The following is a 25791-nucleotide window of genomic DNA, read 5'->3' on the forward strand; positions in this document are numbered from 1 at the left end:
GATGAGAGGGCTTGGGGCCCCATAACTGGGTCTGGCTTTCCTTTCCTCATACCCCACAGTCCTGTATTCATGTGACTTCTATAGTGGGAATTTGCAGGAGAGCAAGAATTAGACGTGACTTTAGTCATTTTTGAGTAGCTGAAGATATCAGGGAGTCTGAGGGATTTGAGTGTCAAGAGATCACCATGGGGGGGGGTTACTGCTTCAAGTGCCCAGGTGGGTCTCGTTTCAAAGTTTCAAAGCAAGGTTACTCCAAGCATGAGTTAATTTGTTAGATACTCAATACCGCCCTCCCCTCCACACAATCCCCTTTGGGTTGACTTCACTAGAGTCTGAAGTGAAATTAGAGGCTGAACTCTGAGACAACCTGGAGGACTAAGGAGTATTGCACCGCCTCGGCCTCCAGTCCCGCTGCGCCGCACCAATCCCATAATCTTCTACTGAGGCAGTGTGGCCATGACCTCACCACAGTCAGCAGGGGTAGAGATCCCGTGGCAAGCATCCCTAGAAGGAAGGAAAATCAGCAGAGGCTCTCAGGATCTTTCTCATACAGGTAACCGGAGCGGCCAGCATCTCATCACAGGCATCAAGCTCTCCACGCAAGTAGGAATCAGCAACCGACTATGCTCAGAATAAGCTGAGACTTTGCCACCAGCCTCAGCTTCCCCTCTTGAGACTGGCTGCACGCCCGGGGCCCTAGGGCCAGGTGTGTCTCACTCGCTCTTCCCTAACCACCACCCAGTTCCCACGCTCCACAGCTCCACAGCCGACCGCGCCCTGGGTCGAGCTGCGTCCATAGGCCGGCGGTGCGTGCGGCAGCCTTGTAAGGCAGTAGCGGCCTCCTGTCTCGGTGCGCCGCGCTCGGTTCGGGAGGAGTCTCAGTGCGCGCCTAGGAGGGGCAGGAGGAGGAGGGGCATGTGGGAGGGGCTGGAGGGCGGGGCCCGGGCGGGAGGCTCCGAGAGCTCAGCGCCCCCGGGCGCAAGTCTAGTCGCGGAGGCGCACCAGCGGACTCATCTCCGAGGTAAGCTAGCACTGGGCGCTGTCCGTGGTCCGAGGCGCGGCTCCAGGGCCATAGGCTCCGAGCTCAGGTCTGTGAGTTTGGCCACCTGCCACTCTGCGGTGGCTCGATCACTGCTGGAGCAGTGGTTCCTCAGAGACCTCGGGGCAGTGGTGTCAAGAATGGGTATGCGTGTACACTGAGCCAAGCGCATTGCGTCGCTACTTAATACGGTGGACCGAAAGCACCCCACGGTTCCCCACCAGACCCAGGTGCTAGGCCTCGCCGGTCCTCGGGTCGCTTCCCTTGGAACCTGGTGGGAAACGGTGTATAGAGAAGCCACTGCCCCGAGCCGCGCATATAGGGGAGCAGGAGCTGCCCGGGCGTTCTCGGGTCTCGAATCCTGAGCCCGCGTTGCGTCCTGCAGGTGACAGAGCCTGTTCGCTCCTCCACTCTCCTTGCGAGCCCACCTCTCGCAGTCGAGACGGCGAGGTTTCTATCAGGGTCGTGTCTTGAACGCCCATGTTTGCGCGCGGGAGAGGGAGGATCCGATCCTTACTCGGAGGTTTCGGTTATGTAAACGAGGCCTTGAACGAGGTGAGGAAGACGAATAATGCCGTTTGTGGCGCGGCATTGGACAGGCTCTGCTGTCCTGGTGATCGGTTCTGTGCGTGTCCTGGGGCTTATGATGGCGTTCCACCCAGCGCCCATTTGCGTATTTGGCCTCTCTTAGCGGCGCAGGTGGCTCACATAGGCGGCCTGAGCTCCCTAGGAGCAATGGGGTGGGAGGTGGGGTGGGGGGCAGCTTGATTAGCCTTCAGCTGGGTTCTCAGGCGGCGGGCTGCTGTTTCTGCTCGCGTGCCAGCCCCTCTCCCGTCACGTGACCCCCTGGAGGACTGGCGAGGGGGAGGGGCACAATCTGAGCTTAGTGTCTGCAAAGGACTCCTCTATTCAGAAAAGCTCGTGATTGCCACAGGGACCCACCATTAGAAAAGGTGCCCTAGTTCAAGTGGCATATTGAAAATCTTTTGTCTTTGCCGATGGCGAAGTGAGAGTAACACGCGCAGTGGCACGATATCCTCCTGGTGCCCCTGGGATCCACCTTCTCCATTCTTCGAGGTTGGGGAAAATAGCAATTTTAGCAGTCACCTAAGTTTTTTTTTTTTTTTTTTTTTTTTTTAATAAGCATTGGAAATTTTCATTGAAGAAAATTGAAACCACCCATGAGGGGTGGAGGTTTTTGTGGAGATTTCTGGGCCCCGAAAAGAGCCCTCCTGGGTTCCACAGAGGTGAAAACTAGCTTCCTCAGCAGAGCCTGCTATCCTATTTATAGTGCACAACTGAAGGAGGAGCCTGTAGGAGGTGTGATTTCAGTTCTGCCAGGAAAGGGAATCTTGCAGTCATGTCCAGTCTTCCCCAATGCCCAGCAAGGCTGTGCCCAGAGAACCCATGCAGGAGAGTAGAGCTTCCCACTTCCCTCTGAGGGGAAGGGTTAGAGATGTTCAACCACAGCCTGGGTTCAGATACGGTGAACAGCCCTACAACCCTCGTGTGTCTCCTGCTGCTGATTGAGCCAGGTAAGACCAGCTTCCTCTTAGACAAGGGTCACAGTGTTTCAACCTTAGCATCCTCTATTTACAGCCAGGGCTTCCCTTGTCCACAGCATCCTACTACCCACAACACCTTCCAATCAAAGCAACCTCGCCCATGGCAGCCACCACCCATGGCCCTACCAGTGACCCACAGGAATCTCCTTATGGCATCTTCCACCAATGGCATCACTCATTCAGGTCACTCCCAACCTAAGGCAGCCCCACCAAGGACCCCCAGCATCATTCCATAGCACCGTCAGATCTGAGATCCATCTTACCTCTGCAATATGTGGGAAGCCTCCTCCCAATGTCTTATGCCAGTCCCATGAACATCTCTGCTGGGGTCCCAGAGGATACGGTTTCAATGAACTGAAACCTGTACTTGTGTGCTCTTCAGATGGCTTACTGTTATCAGGCTAAAGTCCACGGACAGAATGCCAGTTCCTGATGAAGAATGAAACCTTCTTGGGTCCATCGTCTCTCCTAACTGAGTGATGTCACTCAGCTGTAAGCTGTGTTTGATGTCTAGATGTCCAAATACAAGGTTTTCTTTGGTCTTTCAGGCAAATGTGAGGAGAGTGGTTCATGAATCGTATCTCAGGCTCCTCTCCTGCCTGCCAGATGGCTGGCTTCTCAAGGTCCCTCCCATAGGGACCCTGCTCAGCACCTCCTGGCAGTCAATCCCGTTGCCCTTTGTCCTGTGGTAGAAAGTGTGGGGGTAGAAGGATCTTACCAATCTCACTTTATCCCCGAACACTTGTGTTTCTGTTATTGTTGTTATGTTTTTTGTATATATTGGACAAATCAGTGTTTGTTGTATAGAACAAGAATCTTTCCTTATTTGATCTTTGCCCTTTTAGTCTGTTAATACCCTTTGATAAGCATTAGTCTTTAATGCCATTCTGGTGCTGTTTACAATCTTTTCCATTTGGCAGTGTGTACTGTATTTCCTGTGGCAAATCTTCCCTACCCAAGAGTATTTGACCCCGGGCAGTACTAGATGGGCACAGGAGCTCAGCCTCCTCAAGTTCCCTGTAGGTGTGTCATGTGTTTGTTCTACATCTTTGCTCACCTTGTCTGTGCACTTCCTGTTTTCTGCCCCTGCACATAACAGTCGAAGGTGAGATGGGTGTCACAGAAGACAGTGCCATATGTAGTTACATGCAAAACTCAGTCTACTTGGACTGACTTCCCAGGACCTCTTGTTCTAGTCCCATCTGACCCTCTGACCCCCTCCCATGGCTTTGCCTTCATGGGGCCCTGCTTCCTCTTCTGGTCAGTGTTTAGGAGTTGTGTGACTAAAGATGACATAAGCCCATTCTGCTACAGTTCTGGAAGCCAGAAGTTCAATGTATCAGGTAAGATGTGTTTGGCCCGGGCTCTGGCAGGTCCTTCCTGCCTCTGGGCTTCAGGTTTACTCAGGCATTGCTGGCCTTATGCTTTGACACTCTGACAGTCTAGAGGTCTTCTTGTAACTCTCTCTCAAGCCTACTTATGCTACTCCTACCAATGTTGGGGAATTTATACAGAGCTAAAATGTATTTCTCACAATTCTGGGGGCTGAAGTCCACAATTAAGAGTAGCTGCTTCCAAGGTAGTGCCTTCTTGGAGCATTCTCCAGAGGAAAGGTCAGGCCCCATGTCATTACATGATAAAAAAGGCCTCAGCCAATTCCTCACAGCCCTCTTGGGAGATCTTACTCCACTCATAAGAGCCCAGGACCTGATTTATTCCCTTCCTCCCAGAAGTCTCATGCTTTTGGAGAGATACATGCAGACTCAGCACTGTCTGGTTTCTGTCTTACAGGGGGAACTGGCATACAATTTACCTTCCAACTGTGGATAATCTAGGTTGACTTCATGTCGAGACCTTATTTCCAAACCAGGTTCCATGCAGAGATCCTGATCCTGGTTGGTCAGCCCCTGTTAGGTAGCTGCCTGGCCCAAGTTCAGCTGCAACAGTCTTCACAGCTCCTCTCACTATTCAAGGACAATGCTGAGATGTGTGGCATGCAATTTGGGAGTGCTTATGTACATTTGGTGATCATGAAGCTGTGTTGATGCTGAGTTAGGAACTAGAGATTTACAGGTTCATCAGCATCCTTAGGACCTGCCACATGGAGCCTCTAAAGGGAACATGATGGCAGACCCTGGCATGTTACTGTAAGATAGGCACTTGAGGGAGTGGCTATGTGGCATCTCTGCTGTGACTCTGCCCCAGAACGTGAACCCACAATAACCACACCTCTTGATCTTGAATTGTATGCATCTGTAGAATTCTGTGTTGGCAAATATTTTGGAGGATGGTTTAGAAATGGTGTTTGATCAGATGATGTGATGGGATTTGATTTCAGTACTCTTTACTGGCCTTAGTTGTCTAGAGCCTAGAGCTCATACTAAATGCTATGAATGTGGGGGCTACCCTCTCTTACTCTCCATTGACATTTCTACAGCCATCTAAGACAATGGGGAAACCTAGTCTCTGCCTGGACAGTGGGGACAACCTTACGGAGTCATTGGACACTCCGGAATGTCTCCTGGTTCTTCTACATGCTCAGTCTTAGGCTTCCACTTAGTGACTGACAAGGGTTTGTTGTATTCATCATTTTTAGAAGGTATTTCTGTGACTGCCACAACCAAGAATGGTTGCTATTCTCATTCTCTTTTCTTTTTCTAGAACTGTAAGCCACATGTTCAAATGGTCACACCGAATCCTTATTCCCTACTAAGGGGCAGTCAGGGCAACATTGTGAGCAAGGCTTGGCATGTGAATTCCAGGAAGGTAGGGACACTGGGTAGCCGGGCAGAGCAGCCAGTGGCTTTGGGGAGTTCTGGGCCCATTTCTGTTGCTCTAGATATTGAATACAAAGCAGGGTGTAGGTGGATAGAGGGGTCTAGGACTTTCTTCAGTTTTCTACCTCCCTTGGTTTCCCATTCTCCTTGCCCAGGATTCCCCTCTCCTAACTTAAGAATGGGGTTTTCTGGAGCATGTAGCTCTGCTCTACCTACAGTCAAGCTCAGGCCAGGGGTATAGGAAATGAGTGGACATGAATACTGGGCTCCCCTTTCCCTACAATGCCCAGGAGACTTGTGTTCTGTTTGGCCTAGAAACAGTGAGAAGCATAGAGTTTGGTTCTCAGGTCACTCTGTAGGCAGCAGCCTAGCCTTCGGACCCCAAGAGTGACTGAGACTGTGCTCCATCCTGGGCAGCCCTAGTCATACTCCGGGCTGTAGCCTTCTGGATGCACTATGCAGATGTGGCATGGGTGACAAGGGGCCTGGCTGGGTTTCCTGATAGATTTGGGCTTGTGGCATTGCCTCTGTGTGCCTGCAGGATACACACATTCAGAAAATGCCCACTTTGTGTGAGTTCACTTTTTCAAGGGACGGCAGTCCCCATTGAGATAAGAGGCCTCTCACATGGAGGACCCTGATGAGGAGCAGGGTGTATGGTTGTATTATTAGTGAAACGAACAATTATCAAAGGATGTGTTGTGTGTAAGGACACTCTAAAGTACAGAGCTGGTACAGGGCAGGCTGCCTGTGTCCCATCCTCAGATGAGCACTCTAGGTCTGGTCGGATGTGTCTACATCCCACACACTCAGCCTCACCCTGTTCTTACGTGGGGTCCCATAGGACTCAAGCCTTGGTGGGATGTAGTGTGGGGGAAGCGAGCTCCAAGTGGATACTGTCCATTTCTTCTCCTCATCTTAGCCAGATCTCTCTCTCTCTCTCTCTCTCTCTCTCTCTCTCTCTCTCTCTCTCTCTCTCTCATTTCAGGGCACAGTCTTTCTAGTTGGCTGTGCCTGGGCTCACTTTTGTTGATGAGGCCTGTGGAACTGAGAACCGCTTGGCTGGTGGTCAGGGATTTGAGTGGCATGAGTCTTATTCATGGGCACTGGTCACATTCACAGATGCCTTCTCTGCTCATGGGCACCTTGTCCTGGTTGTAGGCTTCTGGTTGTAGTAATAGATTCCTTTCTCTGCTTACAGACTATTTACTGATGCCCTCATTTCCCTTTCTCCTTAATGGGGCTGTGCCCTGAGGTGTGTAGCATTGATTCTTGGTGACAAAGTCTCTCCTTTGTCACCTTTAGGTTTTTCTTGCTTTTTTTTCCTTTTGATGGTGGAGGTACATGTGGGTATGTGTTTGGGTGTACCATGTATGGTTGTGCATGTGTGTATACATTTGGCAGCCAGAAAGCAACCTCACTGTCATTTCTTAGAACTCACTAATTAGATTAGGCTCAATGGCTATTGCTCTGTCTCCATCTCCCTAATGTATAGGGGGATTGTAAGTACAAACTTACAATTGTTTGTTTTGGTTTTTGAGACAGGATTTCTCTATGTAGTTTTGTAGACCAGGCTGTCCTTGAACTCACAGAGATCTGCTTGCCCCTACCTCCCTAGTGCTGGGATTAAAGACATGTGTCACCACTGCCCAGCTGATTTAAAAAAAAAAACAACAAAACAAACAAACAAAAAACCAAAACCAACCAACCAAACAAACAAAAAAACCCATGGGTTCTAGGAATCAAATTCATCTCTTCAGCACTAATTGATCTCTCTCCCAAACTAACTGGTATGTTTTTCTTTAAAAAATTAGTTTATTTTTAGGATTTGCTTCAATATTTTTCATTCTGAAAAAAAGGGGGGTTCAATTGATTTCCTGTGTGCTTTGTTGGGAACAAGTCAATCCTTTGGAGTTGGCAACAAAGACTTGGGGCGTATAGGATGCAAGAAAATCTGCTTGAGCTAAGGGGGTCTTTGGGGTTTGCAGAAAACCCAGTCCCTGCATCTGTCCCTGTTCCCTTCCACTGAAGATCCGTAATTCTACCTCTATCTGGCCTCTCTTGCCCTCCTCAGGCCTGGTCTGGAGATGCAAATCTGGTAACATAGTCTGTCCCTACACCAGTGCTGCTGTGGATACATTACCATCTCCCGTCCTCCTGACCCCTCAGGGAACACAAGCAGTCATTGCTGGGCCACCGCCTGGCGCCACCCTCCTCCTCCACCATACCTGCTCCCAGGGCAATCACTCTGAAGGAGGCTGGTCCAGTAAAGGGCATGTGCCATGCCGATAGGATGGAGTTTGGGGTGCTTCCCTTCTGGCTGAGAGATAATGAATTATAGGCCATCGGGAAAGTGTTATAAGCCATATCCTAGGGATACAATGCATATCTAGGATACATACTTGAAGTGTAAAACCCACACCTTGAAGTGCAGAGTACACGTGAGATGTTGTCCCTTGAACACCACACTTGGTGGATCAGGTGCCTTCTCAGAACCTCTTCTAAGTGGCCTAACTTCCATGGTGGGACACACCAAGGTCTCTTTAAAGTTTTCCTCAGGTGCCGTGGGGCAGGAAAACCAGGAGGCCAGGGCCTTTGAATGGAGGTGGAGAGAGGCTGTAGCTGGCCACCCTGCAGTGCTAGAGGAGTGAAGGGGAGAATTAGCCTGTAGGTACCTCCATATTCCAGGGTGCCTTGGTTGCAGTCTCAATTCTCTTTAGATTCAGCTTTTTTTTTTTTCTCACTGCTGCTGTTGTGAGCTAATGGAGCAGCTCACATTAGAAGAGACAGCCTGTAGATAAGAGCCCTCTGTCCTCACAGACTACTCCTGGGTATGCTCTGATAGCACAGCTCCTTTTCTTTCTCTGTCACAGAACAAGTAATAGTTTAATGGTCTTTGTATGGCCACAGTTTGGACCTAACCCATTCTTATTTTAAAGAACTTTTGTGGTATGTTATGCAGGTGATACATGATCAGGGTAAAACCAAGCAAAGACGTAAGTAGAGTCTGGACTGCAGTCCCCAAGCATCACCCAGGGAAGGGTCCCAGCCCTCCTGTATCAGCCTATCCTTCATGTAAGTGTGTTGCTGGTGCCCTTCGGTGTTTGCTACGTACGTCTTGTACTGGGCTGATCCTGCTGAAAAATCTTGGCACTCGGGCTCTAAAATAGTGTGGCCATGCTGTCAGTTACCCAGTGAAGCCATAGATGTCAGCTGCTCTGCCACGGGGTCCAAAAAAGCTCCAGGCTGACTTATTCCAGGGCTGAGTTTAGACGGGTTCTGCTTTGCAGACTAGCAGCAACTTGAATGTTACTTCAGACTCCGATTGATAGCTTTGTGCAGATGCCTTTCAGTCTGCACTGATGCCCTGACTCCTGAGTAATGATCACTCATCTTTCTAGAGTGTCACAGCAACCAATAAGCTCTCTGAGCTCTCTCTGCAACCCCTGGTACCCTGGATGTGGGGCTGCAAGTGAGGGTCATCCCCAACCCCTGTGCTTCTGATTCCTTCTATGAGGACCATCCTCACCCTGGTTTCTGTCCACAATCTAGTGGGGCCAATGTGCTGTAGGAACCTGGACAGAACGCAGCTGGCACCTGTCTGAGAAGGAGTGGCCTCATCAGTATGAGACATGCCCTCATTCCTAATGTGCCACTACCCAGCTGCTGGTTTGCTCACTGTTCTTTTGCTTGGTTTGAATTTGTTGCTTGCCAGATCTGACCTGCCTTAGTGTCCCTCAGTCTCAGAAGGGGCAGAGCCCCTCTCGTGTTTCAGTATCCTGTGAGGGCTCAGGGCAGATGCTCAGATAACCTATCAGGTGCCTGGAGTTGATTCACCATGAGTCATGTCTTGTGGGGATGCAGGAACTCCTGAGCTTCACACTGATAGAGCTTCCCGTTTAACCTTGCCGTTCCCATCTTTTCTGTTTTGGCCCCCCAGAGAAGCTCCATTTTGGGGTGAGTTGGAGTGCCTTAAGAAGAGTCTCATTAAAAAGGCTGAACTTTTCTGTTACACTTTTATTACTGTTTTCACAGGAGGTGAGCAAGAAGGGCACCTGGCCCAGTGAATGACTGCCATCTGTGTTATTCTGCCTTTTGATGGAACTCACACCACTGTGAGTTCAGCAGGGGCCATATTTCTCATCCCTTGGTGGTGACGATATGCCTTGGCCACATTGCCATTGAGATCTCCGGTTTGGACAGGGTCTGCACATTTTAGCTTTGTCACTGATTCTCTATGGAGTTCTTCTCCTTACATTGAGCTGTTAAGCTCTCAGTTCCCAGAAATGTGCTAACTGGGAGCTCATCATCCCTACCCCCTGAGCTGGAAATGCATGTGCTCACCCTTGCTGGAACAACAGTGGCCATGACAGAATTATCTGCATATGTTTGTGCTTCCGAGTCTTGTTGGGAAGTGATAACCCCCTCCTAGGTGTTCTTAGCTCTCAGGGATGTCTGCCTGTCTTGGTAATCAACAGCCCAGAAAACCCAAATACTATGGCTATACTTTAGGCTTAATTCACTATGGGTTCCCTCCTCTGAGCCCAAGGACCAACCACATGTTCTAAGATCCCAGGGCAGGCTCTTATTTTGTGTGTCTAGGGTCACTTACCACCCTAGACTCGGCCTCCGCTCAGAAGGCTCAGATCTGAGGGACAGTAAGCATGGTATGACTGGCCTGGATCCTAAAGATGACATCATTTTATAGACCCTAAGCATTCTTTCAAGCAATCATTCACAGCAAGTGAGGCCCAGGGAGGCCATGGAAAAGCAGCTGGTGGAGTCAACGTAGAACCCACTGTTGCTGAGTCAGACCCTGTCTCCTTTTCCCAGAGCCTGCATCTGTCAGGCTGTCAGGGTCAGTGCCAGGTCCAACAGCTGGACCAACAGTGTCCTGTGCGGCATTCAGCTCAGAGGGAGGGTGCTCTTCAGCTCTTGACATATCTTGTTGCCTGGTACCACATACTGCAGCTAGAACTAGGGAGACAGATGGGCTGTGAGGAGCAGAATGACCCCTTTCTTTCTCTTCCCTAGCAACATGGCTGACAGCAAGGCCAAGCCTGCCAAAGCTGCCAACAAGACACCACCCAAGTCCCCAGGAGAACCAGCCAAGGACAAGGCTGCTAAGCGGTTGTCACTGGAGTCAGAGGGTGCCAATGAGGGGGCAGCTGCAGCCTCTGAGCTCAGTGCCCTGGAGGAAGCCTTCCGGCGGTTCGCGGTGCATGGGGACACCAGGGCAACAGGGAAGGAGATGCATGGCAAGAACTGGTCGAAACTGTGCAAGGACTGCCACGTGATCGATGGGAAGAATGTGACTGTCACTGATGTGGACATTGTCTTCAGCAAGATCAAGTAAGTGTCATGCATGCTTTGGTACCACAGCTTATATCAGCTGTGTGGCTCTGTGAAGTATCTTGCTTGCAGATTCTGGATGCTTGAAGCTAGGAAGTGGGCACAGAACCTGTAGTGTCTAAGACAGTCTTGGGAGTACATTGGCTCTCAGTGCCTTGGAATTCCTTGGCCATGACCTGAGCCTCAGTCTGTCTGGTCTTGGATGTAGCCAGGGTGTGTGTGTGTGGGGGGGGTGTTCTGGCCTTGAGAAAACTTACTTAACTCTAACCAATACCCAGGTTAGTGAGTTGTTCCTAGACGTGATCAGGATCTGCTCAGGTGAACAGAGACCTGGCCACCATGGGCTGAGTCTATGAGGTTAGTGTGAGGGCCATGCCTGTTTGACCTTGCTTCTGGGATATGACAGTCTCACAGGACAACCTCTTCCAGCTCCTTGTCCATCTCCGTTAATTTTGCACTTGAGAAATGCTCACGTATGCAGCCAAAGTGACACAGATTAAAAAAAAAACAAACAAAAACAAACAAACCGCCCTTCAGCCACTATGTTGTCAGAAATCTATGTGCTGTCAGGTCCTGTGGCTGATCTTTGTGGGTGTGCTAGCTGAACATTACTTCCTCCTCTGGCTCTGGGTGGGCCATACGCTCTTCATAACAATGGTTGCTGATCATCATTTTGCTTGTGGACTTGAAAGTATTCTCTAGGTACAGGAAGGCTTCCCTGCTTCCCCCCCCCCCCCCCGGTTGTGCACTCTTGCCTGGAGGGTCTTTCATTAACAGGTGGGAAGGTAGAAGCGGCCTGGCATATGGCTCCTGAGAGCTCCAACAAGTATCTCATGCCAGGAATCTAGGCATTCCAGGCAATGTGGAGGATTTAACATGTGTCCTAATGGAAAGAGGTAAAGGAAGCCAGAACCCAGATGCAGGGCACCATGACCAGGGGATTTGGGATGTTGACATCTTTCAGTTCTAGATGAAGCCCTCTATAGCTTCCTCCAGATCCTGGTTGAGAGAGATGCAAGAAGGCTGAGCGAGAATTTTCAAGGTCCTAGGCCCTAGGAAGGGGTTCTGTGGAGATCATGAGCCAGAGCCTAGCTGTCTCCACCCATCCCAATGCTGATATCAACCTTGCTGTGTACTGGGAGTTTGAGGTTCTGCCAGGAAGAAAATCTCAATTCCATGCTTCCTGGCGAACTTCCCATTGCACAAATTACATGAGATTGTGTCTGGAGCATCTTAGGTTTGAATGGTTGGACTGGAAAGGCCGAGGAAAGTATCCTGAAGGGGCTGTGCATCCTAACCCTCTCCAGGCTCCACTGACCCCAGAGAACTCTGAAGGGAAGTCTGAACTGGTGCATTCTGCATGCTCTGTCTCCTTGAGGCTTTCAGCTCCAATGAGAAGAGCCTCCACAAAGCCTCAACCTCTGGAAGCAGATGCTGTGTGTACCTAATTATCTCTAGTCACCCTTTCCAATCCATCTCAGACCCTGTTCCTAGTTGTCTCTGCGAAAGCTCTCATCTCTACTCTGGCTGGGTTCTGTTGTGATAAGTCCAGGACCAGTTCCTTCAAAGCCTATCAGGAAAAGACACTTGGCCAGGGATCCTATGTACTTCTAGACTGTGGTCTTTGGGTTTCTTAACACGTTCTTTCTCCATAGCTTCTTCTGTGTGCAATGTTGTTAGGTAGCACTGACCCAAAGAGGAGGGTCTACTGAACACCATATATTCATTCTATTGCTTTTATAGGAAGGACCCAAGACACAGAGTCAGGAGACGGCTCTTTCCTCTGTCTCTAAATAGGACAGCATAGTCATTGTTGATAGGGAGCCATGAGGAGTTTACAGGATAAAGACACAGGCATATGCATGCAGCAAAATGTCTATCAGCTTGAAGGACCTCCACACTGATGCTGCTCCATAGATGACCAGGATATCTTGACACTTACAGTCCCTGAGACCTTCTAAATTTCACCAAAGTCACTACCTCTGAGTTTGGGTTTTGACACCACCATTGGCCTTGTCTGTGGGGAGCTTACCCAGGATTGGTAGAGCTCAATGTGCTGGTCACATGGCCTGTCTCAGCTGTCAACTGCTGGGAAATGTGTAGCCTCCTCAAAGAAACTGGCCTTAACGGTTCCACTGGACGGTTCCAGGCAGGAACAGACAGGTGGGTCCTTGTAAACAAAGGTGCTCTTGCAGGTTGACCAACCATGAATGAGGGGCACTGACCCAGGCTGCAAAAATGATCAGCACTAGAGCCTCTGTTATAGCCAAATCTCTCATCTTAGTATCAAGCACTCGTGTTAGGCCAGTAACCATGCCCCACAACAGAGACCTAGAAAAACCAGGTTAGCTATGTCTAGCATCTGCATACAGTTAAAGCTGATTGTTTTATGGGACTCACCACCATATCTAAGCTGGCGAATGAACTTGGACAGCTCCTTGCCTTATCTCTCCCCATGTTTCTTCTCCATAGCAGGTGGCCCTTTCAGACCCAGCCCTGAGCTTACCAGAACCCCTGGAAGCTATTCCTACACTGGGAGCACATAGGGTGTCTTTTAAGCAAAGCCAGTGGGATCACCAAGCTCTTCTCCTAGTGGGTGGTACTATGTGGTCATGGATGATGTGGGCCACAAAGGACTGAGAGAGAACTCCAACTCCACATGCCCTTCCTGCTGTGGGGGTGGAGATGGGGGCATTAGACCCATATGAGGGAGCCATGTGAAGGGAATGCTTATTCCCTGAATAAAGAACTTTGGACACTCAGACTCCAGGACCATCCTTCACTGTAGACTCTGGGCTGCCTGGGTACCTTGGAGGGTCCCTGCCTTGCAAGCCCAGAGAAGGCTCAAGGCTATGCTAGTCTAGGCAGACAAGCTGTAAGCGCTGTATTCTGATGCCAGCTGTGCTTGCTGAGCAGGTGTCTAACTGGGTGGCTGGGGAAGCCCAGATGAGGATCCTGCACTGAGGGGAGGCCCAGAAACTCTGACATTCCTTTTGCCTTCACACGTGGATCCTTGGGACTCCAGAGGCTGCCATTCCCTCACCTCTACCATCTTTGAATTCTCCTTCTCTCTCAGAGCCCAGACTCCTTTGAGGTTTCCTATGACCTATGTCCCACTTGGAACATCTCTGTTCTTGAGGAAGTTCCTCACCTCACAGGCATGTGTGAACAGAAGAGTCAGGCTCATGTTGTCTTCAAGTGTAGGGGGACAGTATCCCGAGTACCAGGATGGTGGGAGAACACTGAGAGGGATCCGCTCTGGGACTGAGATTTCCAGGAAAATTGTGGCTGTGGTGGCACTGTTTGTATTATGAGAGCTGGGTGTTTGTGGTCCCTTGAGGGACAGCAATGGCAGCTGCAGAGGCCTTTGCCTCCTATGGGAATTTGGGGCCTGGGAGGAAATTGCTTAGGTACCTCCAGGAAGTTGCTGACTCTGACAGGACTTGAGAGAAAAAAAGTTCAACTATTTCTGTTTTGGGGCAGGTTGCCATGGCTCTGCAGGCGTGGCGCCAGCTGGGGTATCTGCAGCCTTTGTTTAGGTCCTTGTCACCATGGCAGCGCTTGTTTGTTTTGATGTTACTATGTGTTAAATTTTAAACAAATTTCTTGAAGCTCTATACCAACTTTTATTGTGGACTACTGTTAATCTAGACTCTCCATCCTGCAAAAAAGGCTCAGCATGGCCAGTTTCCACAGTTAATGGAGACCTGACACCGAAGCGAGGCTAGGGAGGTGGGTGCAGCTTGGGAGACACCTGGGGGCCCTAGGGCTCACATCTGTGTGTGACTGTCTATAATGGGTCTATGTGCCTGAGTGTCTGGTTTGAACCTGCATGCGCTTGTGAAAGGAGAGGTGCAGGAGCCTCGGGGTTGGGCTGGGCTTATCTCCTGCCCGCCTCGTTATTTTGACCACCACACTACCAGATGAGGAGGCCCAGAAATCTTTGGCCTTTCTGGGCCTGGATTGTTTGTGTGTTGGGTACCCTCCAGAGTAAATGCACGGATTCCTGCCAACACTGTGCAGAGTCAGAAAGTAACTTGGCTGGGGTGTCAGGGCTGGGTGTCCATTATGTCTGGATACAGGTCAGAAGGAACTAAAGCCAGTCCCTACATGTAGAAATTAGGGTCTAGATTTGTCTGGCCTGAGGATTTGTCAGCCACTGCTGAGTATATGAGCTGCTTTGTGTTCCTTACATGCCACAGCTAGTCAGCAAGGCTCAGCATAGCAGCCACCTGGGCTAATGTAGCCCATTACTCCCAGTAACAGGCCCCAGGGCTGGAGAGAGCCGTGGCAAGAGTTTTGGGAACCCACTGGAAGGACAGGGTTCTGTGTCTACCCGCCCAAACGTCACAGAAATCTAGATGTAAAGAACCTTGGACATGTGAGGACCCTTGGAGGTAGCCTCTGTCCCTGACTGTGGGACCCACCCAGTTCCAGTCACCTATGGCACACATGTCCCTGGAGTTCCTCCTTCAGGCTCTACTCCCTTGGTCTTGGGTAAGAACTAGCAGTCACATGCTCCAGGGAAAAGTGGCCTGACCCTGCAGGCTTTGAATGGAGCAAGATCCAGCATGCATAGTCTTCAGGTGTCCCAGAGCCTGAAGCCTTGCTGCTATTCTTACTTCTGCATGGCCCTCTAGTGGTTACATGTAGCAGTGCAGTGTGACCCCTCAGGATGTCTGCAGGGAAACTCAGGTGGAGGACAGACAGGACATGTAGAACTTTTTTTGCCTGATAATCATTTGGGCTAGTGATCCTTTGTGGTCAAGGCTTCATGTGCTCTGGTGAGTCTGCAGTAACCAGGTAAGGATCAGGCTGTTGTGACGGGAGGCATCTTTCTGCTCCTCGGCTCCTCCACCTTGCCGTGGGAAGCTCGCTGGCCAGTGCATGAAGGACATGCAGGAGAATGAACATCCATAACTTACCGAACACTTGCAGGAACATCTAACCTCATGGCTTACCCCTACTCAGTCCAGGCCAGAGCCTTGAGGAGATGGGGGCGGGCAGACGTGGTGCTCATTTGGGGTCACCTGGGTAATGGTAATCTCACAACTTCCAGCCCCTTGGAAAACACTAAGTGACAAGTGAGAAGACGCTTTGAGATGATTTGATCCCAACAGAGGGAAGTAGCAACATTGCAGGCCACAGATGCCCACTCTAAGCAAGCTGGTGACTGCCTGTAAACGGACGTCTGGAATGTGTCCAGAGCAGGAACACAGCAGTGTTGCTGTACGGCCTCTGATTTCCTGAAACAGGCAGAGTCCTTGCGGCTGACCGGCATCCAGGCCCCTCTGGGCAGAGAGCTCATCTCCTGCTCCCAGGGGACTTCTTGAGTCCAGTGACCTGCTGAGGGTACAGAGAACTGACAGGCCTAGGCTTTCAACAGCATCAGCATTGTCTTCCGAACAGAGCGCAGGGCGGGGCCTTGTGGTAGAGTCAGTGGGCATGGGAGAGACCTGAGAAAGGAACAAGAGAGTGGCATCTGAAGAGAATGACAAGGTTTCTGCACACCCCCCCCCCGAACACATTTAAAGAGTCAGAGACATTGATAGCAACAGGCAACTTGAGGTCCATGGCAGCTGAGACTGCTCTGTGGTTCAGCAGGCACAGGTCAGCTCCCTATTTATACAGAAGGCCTGCAAGGTGGGGGGGGGCTTCCTATGGGGTAGCATCCCTGCTAGGCAGGGTCCTGGACTAGAGGTCCTCACTGCCCAGGGGCCCCTTCCAGGTCCTTCAGCTGCCCTTCGACCATCACAGGTACGGAGAGGGTATATCTTTCTACTCTCAGAAGCACCCTCTCTGTCTGCGTGGTATCTAGCTAACAAGGGTACTCCCTGGTGGTTACTTCAGAAGCAACAGCTTCTGTAAATTCCAGGAACTGAGAAGCCCAGGCATCCCCGTCTTGTCCTGCACACTCCACTCCTTCCTTCACCCCTTACCAGTTTCATTACTTATTCCTCAAGCCTTGACAGGGACCCCTTCACAAAGGCGATGGATGGGCTGGGCTAGGGGCTCTGTGAAAGCCCAAAGCTGAGATGGGGAGTGGTAGTATTTGTGGGATTGGCCACAAAAGGAGTAGACCTTCTTCAGAGGGCTCTGTGGCCTGACGCTAGGTCCTAACGCACCTAGCCAGGTCCCAGGGTTCCCAAGAGACTGAGAAAGTGTCCTGCACGTATGGGGACAGGGCCTGGGGTGCAATCCCAGGCTCCTGGAGGACATTTGAGCAGACAGCCACTTGTAGGCCAGCTTTAGACAGCTTGGGAACCAAAGGCAGGGAAGGCCAAGCCCTAGAAAGGGCCCTCAGTCCTGGGGCCTCTAGGTACAGGCTCACTGTGTAGGAGAACCCTGCCGTTTTCACTTCTATGAGGAAGAAATGGGCATTGTCTTCCCAGAGCTAGTTGGGGATTCTGCTTCAAGAAGTGCCTGGGTCTCCTGGGAGTTCCTTGTGAACTGGGAACCGAAGCAGGTCCCCCTCTCCCCAACAGCACAGTTAGATTTATGGGGACACGGGCCAGAGGGGATTCTTGGTGCCAGTGGAACAAACACCCATCTCTATCTGAATGTGGTCTGTGATGGAAGAACCCCTCAGTTACCCCATCCCCCAGTGACTCATGCTGGTGGTGCCTGGTGCCGAGGCTGCCCAGAAAGAGCTGTGTGCCCCAGCAGTTGATTGCCAGGCTGGGCATTAGGCCTGGCATCCTCATGTCAGCCCAGGAAGGGTTGGGAGTAGAAGACAAGAGCGCCTTTGACTTCTCAGGACAAACAGAGCAGCCCTGAGGGGCATTAAAGCAACACATCCTCCAAGGTCCTAGCAGAGAGGGGAAAGCTGTCAGCTCCAGGCACCACTGGACCATGAGGCCAAGCTGCTCAACTGCCCTGGACCACCCAGTATGTCGGAGATAGCTGGGAAGTGCTGGGGCTGAGCACTGAAGGACTAGAACCCACCCTCTAAGACACAGGCATCTACTGAGGCTGCATTACCTGAAGCACAGGCAGTTCTGCAAGATTCTAGGACCCTGCTGTCCCACTGTAATGTTGTATCTTTGATCCAAGTGTAACGCCTCAGTGGCTTCCCCAATCTCCTGAGATGTAGGTGTAGCCCACGGCATGGGGTTCTGTGCATGCCCCAAAGGATATTTGGCTCAGCGCTCCTAGTTGTTTGTTTAGAATGCCCATGTGTTCAGGACTAGTGTAAAGTGTGAGATTCTTCTAGGCAGCAGTAAAAATTGAGGGTGTTTGGGAACTTCTGGTTCCTTAGCCCAGCCACTAGGGGTCCACCTTGTCACTGTGTTGTCCCAGGTGTATCCTCACGGTGCTGCCCACAGGCTGCTTTATGGGGCCTCTGCTAAAGGACATCTGGGTGCTTTTCCGATTTGAATGACTGAAGAAAATCTGTACAATGTTCACGGATGGCTTTAACATGAGCTTAAATCTTTCTTCGTTTCGTTTCAAGCAGCTCTCCCTAGCCCGGAAGACTGGCTCATGGCCATTCCTCCTTAGCAGCAGCAGTTACTTTCCCCCAGTGTGTATGCTGTTCTCTTGGGTGACTTGATGGTTTCCCATCAATGGGTTTTCCTTGGGGAGGTATCTTGTCCAAATACTTGGCCCATTCGAAATTTTCTTTTCTTTTGGTTTTTCCAGACAGGGTTTCCCTGTGTAGCTTTTGGAGCCTATCCTGGAACTAGCACCTATAGACTAGGCTGGTCTCAAACTCACAGAGATGCTGAAATTTTCTTTTCTTACTGTTAAGTTCTTTGCATATTTCAGATACAAGGCCCTTTTCAAGTTAGTGTGTTCCAAGTATTTTTTTTTTTCCAACTCTGTGGTATTTATCTTCAATGTCATTTAAAGAACATGGCTCTTAATATTCTGAAGTCCAGCGTGCCCATTTTCTATTATTGAACACGATGATTTGGCATCATTTCTAAGAAAACCTTGCCCACCCTAAGGTCACCCAGGTTATCTAGATACATGTGAGAAGGTTAGCTCTGGAGTCCTGCTCTGAGTTATCTCTGCACATGGTGCGAGCTGTTGGTTTATTTTGCAGAGGTAGCAGTTATTCCAGTAAATTTTTTTTTTTTTGAAATAGTCCTTTCTCCTTGCACTTGTTCAAGTTAGGTACCCGTGTGGGCATTTCTGGGCTCCAGATACCCTGATCTGTATGTCTCTCTCATACTGTCTCCTCCATGATACTTGGTGAGGTGTCTTGGACTAGTGTTTTCTTAAACTCATCTTGTCTGCTCTGGAGCCTATGCTGATAGACAGTCATAAAAGCCACCTGGGGTTTTGCCAGTCAGCTATTTTAAAGTCCTGAACTCTTAGCACTGCAGCTGGGGTCAGTGGCATGCCTGGCCATAAGAGGTAGCTTATATCAGGCCATTTGTCTAAAACTCCCCAGCAACATGCAGGCCTCGCAGACTTGGGCTTCATTCACAGTATGTGAGAACATTGAAAACTTAACGAATTTGGGTTAGTTGGAGGTGAAGTTGAAAATGGTTTAAAGTACAATTACAATAAAAACTTTATAACTTTTTAAAGGTACTACCTGAACAGCCTTTGGAGAGAGGTTTTTGTGAAATGACAGGGTATCTAGGGTGCTCCCAGGTGGCTGGGTTCACGTGGTGGGTTAGTGCTTCAAGTCATCCTGCTGACCAGGCTGCTCGGCACTGCTCACTCTTAGGACCCTGATCAGGGACAGGTGTTAGAGCTCCTTCTAATCTTGCCTACTGTGATAGCCATAGCCTTAGGCCCCTCCTGGACCGCTTTTGACCGGGGTGTAGGCCTGGGCTTCCTCTTGCTTCTTGACAGGCTAGGGTGTGTTCCTGCAAGAGATAAAGGGATCTTCTCTCCTGGGTTTCCCTCTGTCCTCGCACCCAGGAGAGACCACACTGCCTGTTGTGGAACAGACAGAAACGTCCTGACACTCAGCAGTTCTTAAAGAATATGCTTTCTTCACTCTTTCCAGCCTGTTGGCAGTGGCTGGTGGGTTTTGGCCATGACCAGTGGGGATTATTGCAGAATGCAGGAAGGGACGGTATACATGTGGGGTTGGTTCTGGAGGACCGCGCTACCTGAGGACTTAAAAGGTCTGTCCCCCACAGAGGGAAGTCCTGCAGGACCATCACTTTTGAGCAATTCCAGGAGGCGCTGGAGGAGCTGGCTAAGAAGCGGTTCAAGGATAAGAGCAGCGAGGAGGCTGTGCGTGAGGTGCACCGGCTCATTGAGGGACGATCACCAGTCATCTCTGGTGTCACGGTGAGGGGATGAGGCACGGGCGGGGGCTTGGTACTCTTGCTTGCATCTGCCCTTGGGGAGACCATGGCCTGGTAGACTTGTTAGCCCCATGAGTCTGGGGAGAGCCTGGAGCCAGGAGTGGTAATCCCTTGTCTGAACCTGTGACCTAGCAGATTCACAGTCCCTGATACTTCCTCCCACAGCCCCTGCCGCCTCCCATTTTCATGCTGCAGGAGATGGCGGCAATTCTTACCCAGCTCCCTCACTTGGCTTGTGATAACGCCCTCTTCTGTTCTCTTTCAGAAAGCTGTGTCCTCACCTACCGTGTCACGGCTCACAGACACAACCAAGTTCACAGGCTCCCACAAAGAGCGCTTTGACCAATCAGGAAAGGGCAAAGGCAAAGCTGGCCGTGTGGACCTGGTGGATGAGTCAGGCTATGTGCCTGGCTACAAGCATGCAGGCACCTATGACCAGAAGGTGCAGGGGGGCAAGTAGCCTTACAGGCCAAAACTCTGGACACTGCGGGGGCCAGGCACAGGACTGACACCCACTGCACTTCATTACATTCCTATGTTCAACTGGGCAGAACTCAGAATGCACCTCCACTAGGTAATGGTGGGGGCAATGCCCAGGCCTCCTCCTGCTGGGTGCTTTGACACTTCTCTCTCAGACCCCAGGTTTGGGCCATGATTCACTGTCCTTTCCTAACATACCTACCCTGTTCACAAATGGGAAGTGGACTGCTATTTCCAAACTGTCTCCTAGGACCATACCACACTGGCCACTTGTTCTGCAGGTAAAAAGGGGTGTTTTGAGCATTGGTAGGTATAAAGACAAGCAGGTCAGACATCAGAACTCACACTGACCTTATCCAGGCACTTCTTGGGCAGTAGGAGCTAAGGAACTAACCAACTGCATAAAGTTAGCTTGAACAGGTCCCTTTGTCCTTTCTACCCACAGGACATGACTGGGGCTACCTGGTTGTTGTGCCATGGTGTGTGTGGAACAGTACACATGTACATACAAACATACACACATGCATGCACACACACACTCATGTGCATGCTCATCAACAAAGTCTGTGCTGAGTGGCCAAGAGACAACGGAAGCCCCCTGGTGGTCAGGGGAGTGACTTGGAGCATGAAGCTGAACGTTTCTTCAGGGCTCTTCTAAGACATGACAAGACTATGTGCTTGGCCTCAAGAATGGTTCAGGAACGTGAAGCTGCCTTGACTTCCTCCTTGCCCTGACTCATCACCAGGTTGAGACACATGTGATGCTGAGACATTTGGTCCAGACCAGACCTGGGCAGTTGTCCCACCAGTGTGAGATGGGAGCTTTTGCCAGGGCCAAGTTTTGTTGTGCTTTGCTCAAAAGTATGTGTCCTCAGCTCTATGAAGACACGTCTGGATTCAGTTTCCTAACTTTTCTCTAGAGTGAAAGTGTAGGGCACAGGACACCAGAACTAGGCCACCCCAAAACTCTTGCAGCATCTACTAGGGTTTCTTTTTCTGCCACAGGAGAACACCTGACTCAGTAGTTCAGCCATGTGTGAAGATGCCACTTAGGCAGTCCCATAGGCATGTGCTTCTATCATTACAGCCTCACAGCAACTGTTCCTTTGCATTACATAGCCCTGCCCTTGCATGCAACTTGCTGGACTACGTGGTCATTTTCTAGAAAGAACCCACAGTGGTCTCAGGACATGGCTCCCAGAACAGGTGGTTGTTGAAGGTGGGACGTCTTACATGGCTTGACACAGCACAGGTAGACAGCAAAGTTGCCTCCCTCACTGCCATGGCACATAGTGACATTACCCACGCCTCAGCGGCCCAGAGAGCATGTCTTCACTGCAGCATGAGGGAAGGCTGCCTACTAGCCCGAGAGAAAGGCAGGGACCTCGATACCAGACCTCCCACAAGGCCCTCAGAAGGTCCAAGGTTATGAAGCCCCTCAACACAGCCACAACTGGAGGATGGGGTGGTATAGCCGTCAGCTTCTTCCCAAGGTTCTGGGAGTCTTCAGTACCAGGCATTAAAAAAAAACAAGTAGCGGAGCCTCGGTTCTGAAACCTGACCTTGCTGGTCTGAGGAAACAAGAGGACACTGGCCCTCCTCACACCCTCCTTCAGAGCCCCTAGTCCCCATGTGGCTGGCAGTCTCTTGGTCTGATGCTATTCTTTTCTACTGCCTAGTAACAGCCCAGTTGCCACCATCACAGCTGAGTGAAATGGAACACACACAAATCAATCAGGAGGTGACTGCATATGAGCCAGGGCAGAGTGACAGGCTAGGGTGGTGTCTGAGGGTCCCTACACCATGCAGTAGGTCAGAAGTTTCCTTGACCCCATAGTAGTCGAAGGATCCTGGACAGAGTCTCCCATTCAAACAGCCAAGACGCCAGGTTAATAATGTCCAGATGAAGATCCAGGAGAAGTTCAAGGTTAGCTACCTAGGAGCATCTAGGAAACAATGTAAGTGTCCACCTTCACAGAACCACCTAGCCTCCTGGAGAAGCTTCATTACAAACTGGCCACCTGGCCCATGTGCTGGGGATTGAACAGAACAGCTCCGAGTGGCATGCACACATAACTTCTGGGCAGCAGAGGTCCAGAATTGCTATCTCAGCCCACACAGGAGAAATCCTCAGCAGGAGAAGAACTTCAGAGAGCATCTGGTCCAGACCAGTCCTGGGAAGTTGTTCCACTAGTGTGAGATGGGAGCTTTTGCTCTAACACAACTTGGGCTCTGTAAATGAAAAGTACGTCACTGCCTTGCTGGTCCTCACTGTCCTAGCACAGAACCTAAGCACCTTAGGGCTCCTGAGGGATAGTCCTAAGCCCTCCCGTGTTGTCCTTCAGCAGCACCCAGAATTATGCCAGACAACTGGTCTTCATTGTGTCCCTTCTCACTCCCAGTTTCCTCACACAGCACCTTTCTTTAGTCAGTGTTAAGTCTAACTTGGAAAATACACCCTTCCTCTAGATGAGAGGTCATCTGGCAAGGATAGGGTGGTAACAATGAGCTTACAAAGACTCAGTGTCTCTCCATACTGTCAGTGTAAAGTGTTTGGAATTCACTGTGGCATCTGTGTACCCTCTCAACATAGAAACTGATTGGACTCCAACTCCGCTGCACAGAACAGATGTGCATTTCCCTCAGTCTCTGATGTGAACACAGAGGCACAGTGTTTGTCTCTGTTGCATGTTTTATGCGATACCAATTAGCTTTTACTAATCATGGATACATAGAATTCAGTATCTATCTGTGAATAAAACAAAAAAGAACCAAAAAAGAAAAAAAAAAAGAAAAAAAGATAAAACAAAAACAACAACAACTGCATAGCATGCAAACTGAGACCCAGGACCATGTGCTATTAGGTGACAGACACACAAGAGACAGGGACAGGTTCTCTTGGGATGACAACCAAGAGATGACATGGTCTTTTCTGGAGGGGACACCCAGGAGACAAAAAAAAAAAAGATACATTCTTATCAGAGGAAGACACCCAGGAGACAGACAGGTTCTCTTAAGGTGTGACAGCAAGAAAATAAGAAGAGGTTCTGTCAGGGGCGATACTCAGGGATATAGGTTGGAGTGACAGAGACATTCTGTTGCAGGTGACACTCAGGATATGTTCCGAGTGAAACTTGGACATGTTCTTTCGGGGGTGACCCTCAAGAAATGCTCTGTGGGGGCGTTATATACAGGGACATATTCTGTTGGAGGTGATATTCAGGAGAAAGGTACAGGTTGCAGGAAGAACAATGTAAATGGTATTTTAAGTGTCGGGGAAGGAAGGTAGGCAGGCAGGAGAGTGTTTGAGAACACTGACTCTAGTAGAGTATTTATTTATTTCTATTTAATGCTATAGGAAAAGCAACTAGTTAGTGGGAATGCTTTACCAAAATCAAAGTTCAAATTATGTTTAAACATTGTGGAAAGTTCTATATTTATACTGGAGTATTTTTACACCTTTCAGTATCCTATCTTACATAAGGGCACAGGGACATTATGACAGATGGAGACAGTCTTGAAATGGGCTGCACGGCAGCTTCTGCCACTTTCCTGCAGTCTCTTCCAGGGAGATGACAGGTGCCTGCCCTGAGCCAAGACTCAACCTTCCCACTCCCAGAGGCCCTGGGTTGCTTCAGTTCCTGTTTTAATGAATAGTTTTACAGGCACACAGCTGTACCCATGGGTTTACATACTGTTCTGTAGCTGCTTTGGCATTAGAACTGGCTGGGAGGATTGAGACAAATGCCATGGCACAGACACCTGTGGTATTTGCCACCTGTCCCCTATCAGGGAAAACTGCCTGTCTGCCTGGCTTGCTCTCTCTCTCTCTCTCTCTCTCTCTCTCTCTCTCTCTCTCTCTCTCTGCAGATTTGTATACTACCTGGCTACAGCATGGGCACATGGGAAAGCCCTGCCAACACCTTTCAAGTATGGCAAGGGTGACAATTTAGCTGTACTGTGAAGACATCAATAGACAAGAGTATCCTTCCAACACTGAGCCAAACTGCTCTTCTTCACCAACATACTACTGACCATTCTGAACTTTATGGTTCAGGGGTGTGGCCATCTTGGGACGCTTAAATTATCTCTTCCTTTAGACCTCTTAAACTAAACAAAGCCAAACAACAAAGGAAGCCTGTACAACTTAAACTTGAAGGGAAATAATATGCTACTACTACTACTAGTTTGTACTAAGTTTTTTTTCCAAGAAAGGGAGTTAAGTTTATATATATATATATGTGATATATATTTTTACACTATTTTATTAATGTTAGGGAATATGGAGTATATCACTTTATCAGTGATGGATAATGTTGATGTCATGGGTGTTCTGGCTCAGAAAGGCACTTATGCTGACATCTAAACCACACTTGCTCAGAATGTCTGTCAGGTCAGGATGGCCCTCCTGCCCCTCCTGTAGAGTGCAAGGCAACTAGTCACCTGTTGGACATATCATCATGGCCTGGCTCAACCTGCTTTAGTGAATAGCTTGTGTCTATCAACATTTTGTTCATTGTGTTTGCTGTTATTAACATTGTGTGTCAAGTTGGTAAAGTGATGAATAAAGGTGTTAAAATGTGGATTTCTATTTTCCTCAAAGTCTATGCTGTCTATACTAGCTGTCACAGGGCCAGCAGGGCCTTGACACTTGGATACTAACATAGAGGTACCCAGAGTCTTTCTTGAATCAAAGCTCACCAGCAGAGAGTCTCACATTATTCCTACTTAAGGGACTTTCTGCTTCCTAGCTTAGGCAGGACTGCAATGGTACACAGACCAGCCATCTGTCAGATTCAAGGCCAGGTCTGGCTTTGGTACAGCCCTTAGGTGAGGTCCAGACTTAGGGTGCAGTCCAAAGGCAGGCACATTATCAACTTGCTGAGTAAAATTCAGGTCAACCTCAAACACTGGTCCAAAGAGGTTGCTGTGGTTGCTGCTCAAAAACAGGGGTGGGGGGTGTGTAGGTTTTTTTTTTCTTCTTTTTTTTAGAAATGTAATAATTTGCTACAAGTAGACAACTACAACAAAAAAATCTAAATACAAAATGATCATAAGGAAATGTCATTGACATAAAGTAAAGCAAAGAGAATAAGCAGGCAGGTAGCTTCAGATTAATAGTAGCTATGCAAGAATTTTGTGTGAGACTAAAAATATTTCATTAAGAAACTTGGAAACAGTCACACACAAACCCAAACGTAAATAGTGAGGCTAGTGTTCACAGGCTCTTGTGTGCTTTGGAGTTATCCAAAGTGCTGACCAGCTTCCTGATTAGTAAGGGTAGAGAAGCTGAAAAGATACAACCT

At 49.6% G+C, this 25791-nt stretch overlaps 1 protein-coding gene across 2 annotated transcripts; it reads left to right on the forward strand.

Annotated features, from left to right (window-relative positions):
- The first annotated feature begins 926 nt into the window (after positions 1 to 926).
- On the forward strand, positions 927 to 25068 carry Tppp (tubulin polymerization promoting protein). Of its 2 annotated transcripts, none has more exons than XM_051182735.1 (4): positions 927 to 1021; positions 10416 to 10733; positions 19835 to 19988; positions 20271 to 25068. In XM_051182735.1, exons 2-4 carry the CDS (start codon positions 10420 to 10422, stop codon positions 20463 to 20465), a joined length of 663 nt encoding a protein of 220 aa, XP_051038692.1. In that variant the 5' UTR covers positions 927 to 1021; positions 10416 to 10419; the 3' UTR covers positions 20466 to 25068. The 2 variants fall into 2 exon arrangements, with proteins under 2 accessions (XP_051038692.1, XP_051038691.1); XM_051182734.1 differs by lacking the exon at positions 927 to 1021 and adding an exon at positions 8433 to 8456.
- Positions 25069 to 25791: the final 723 nt, after the last annotated feature.

This window comes from Phodopus roborovskii, unplaced genomic scaffold (assembly GCF_943737965.1).
Source record: "Phodopus roborovskii unplaced genomic scaffold, PHOROB, whole genome shotgun sequence".
NCBI classification, from domain to species: Eukaryota; Metazoa; Chordata; class Mammalia; order Rodentia; family Cricetidae; genus Phodopus; species Phodopus roborovskii.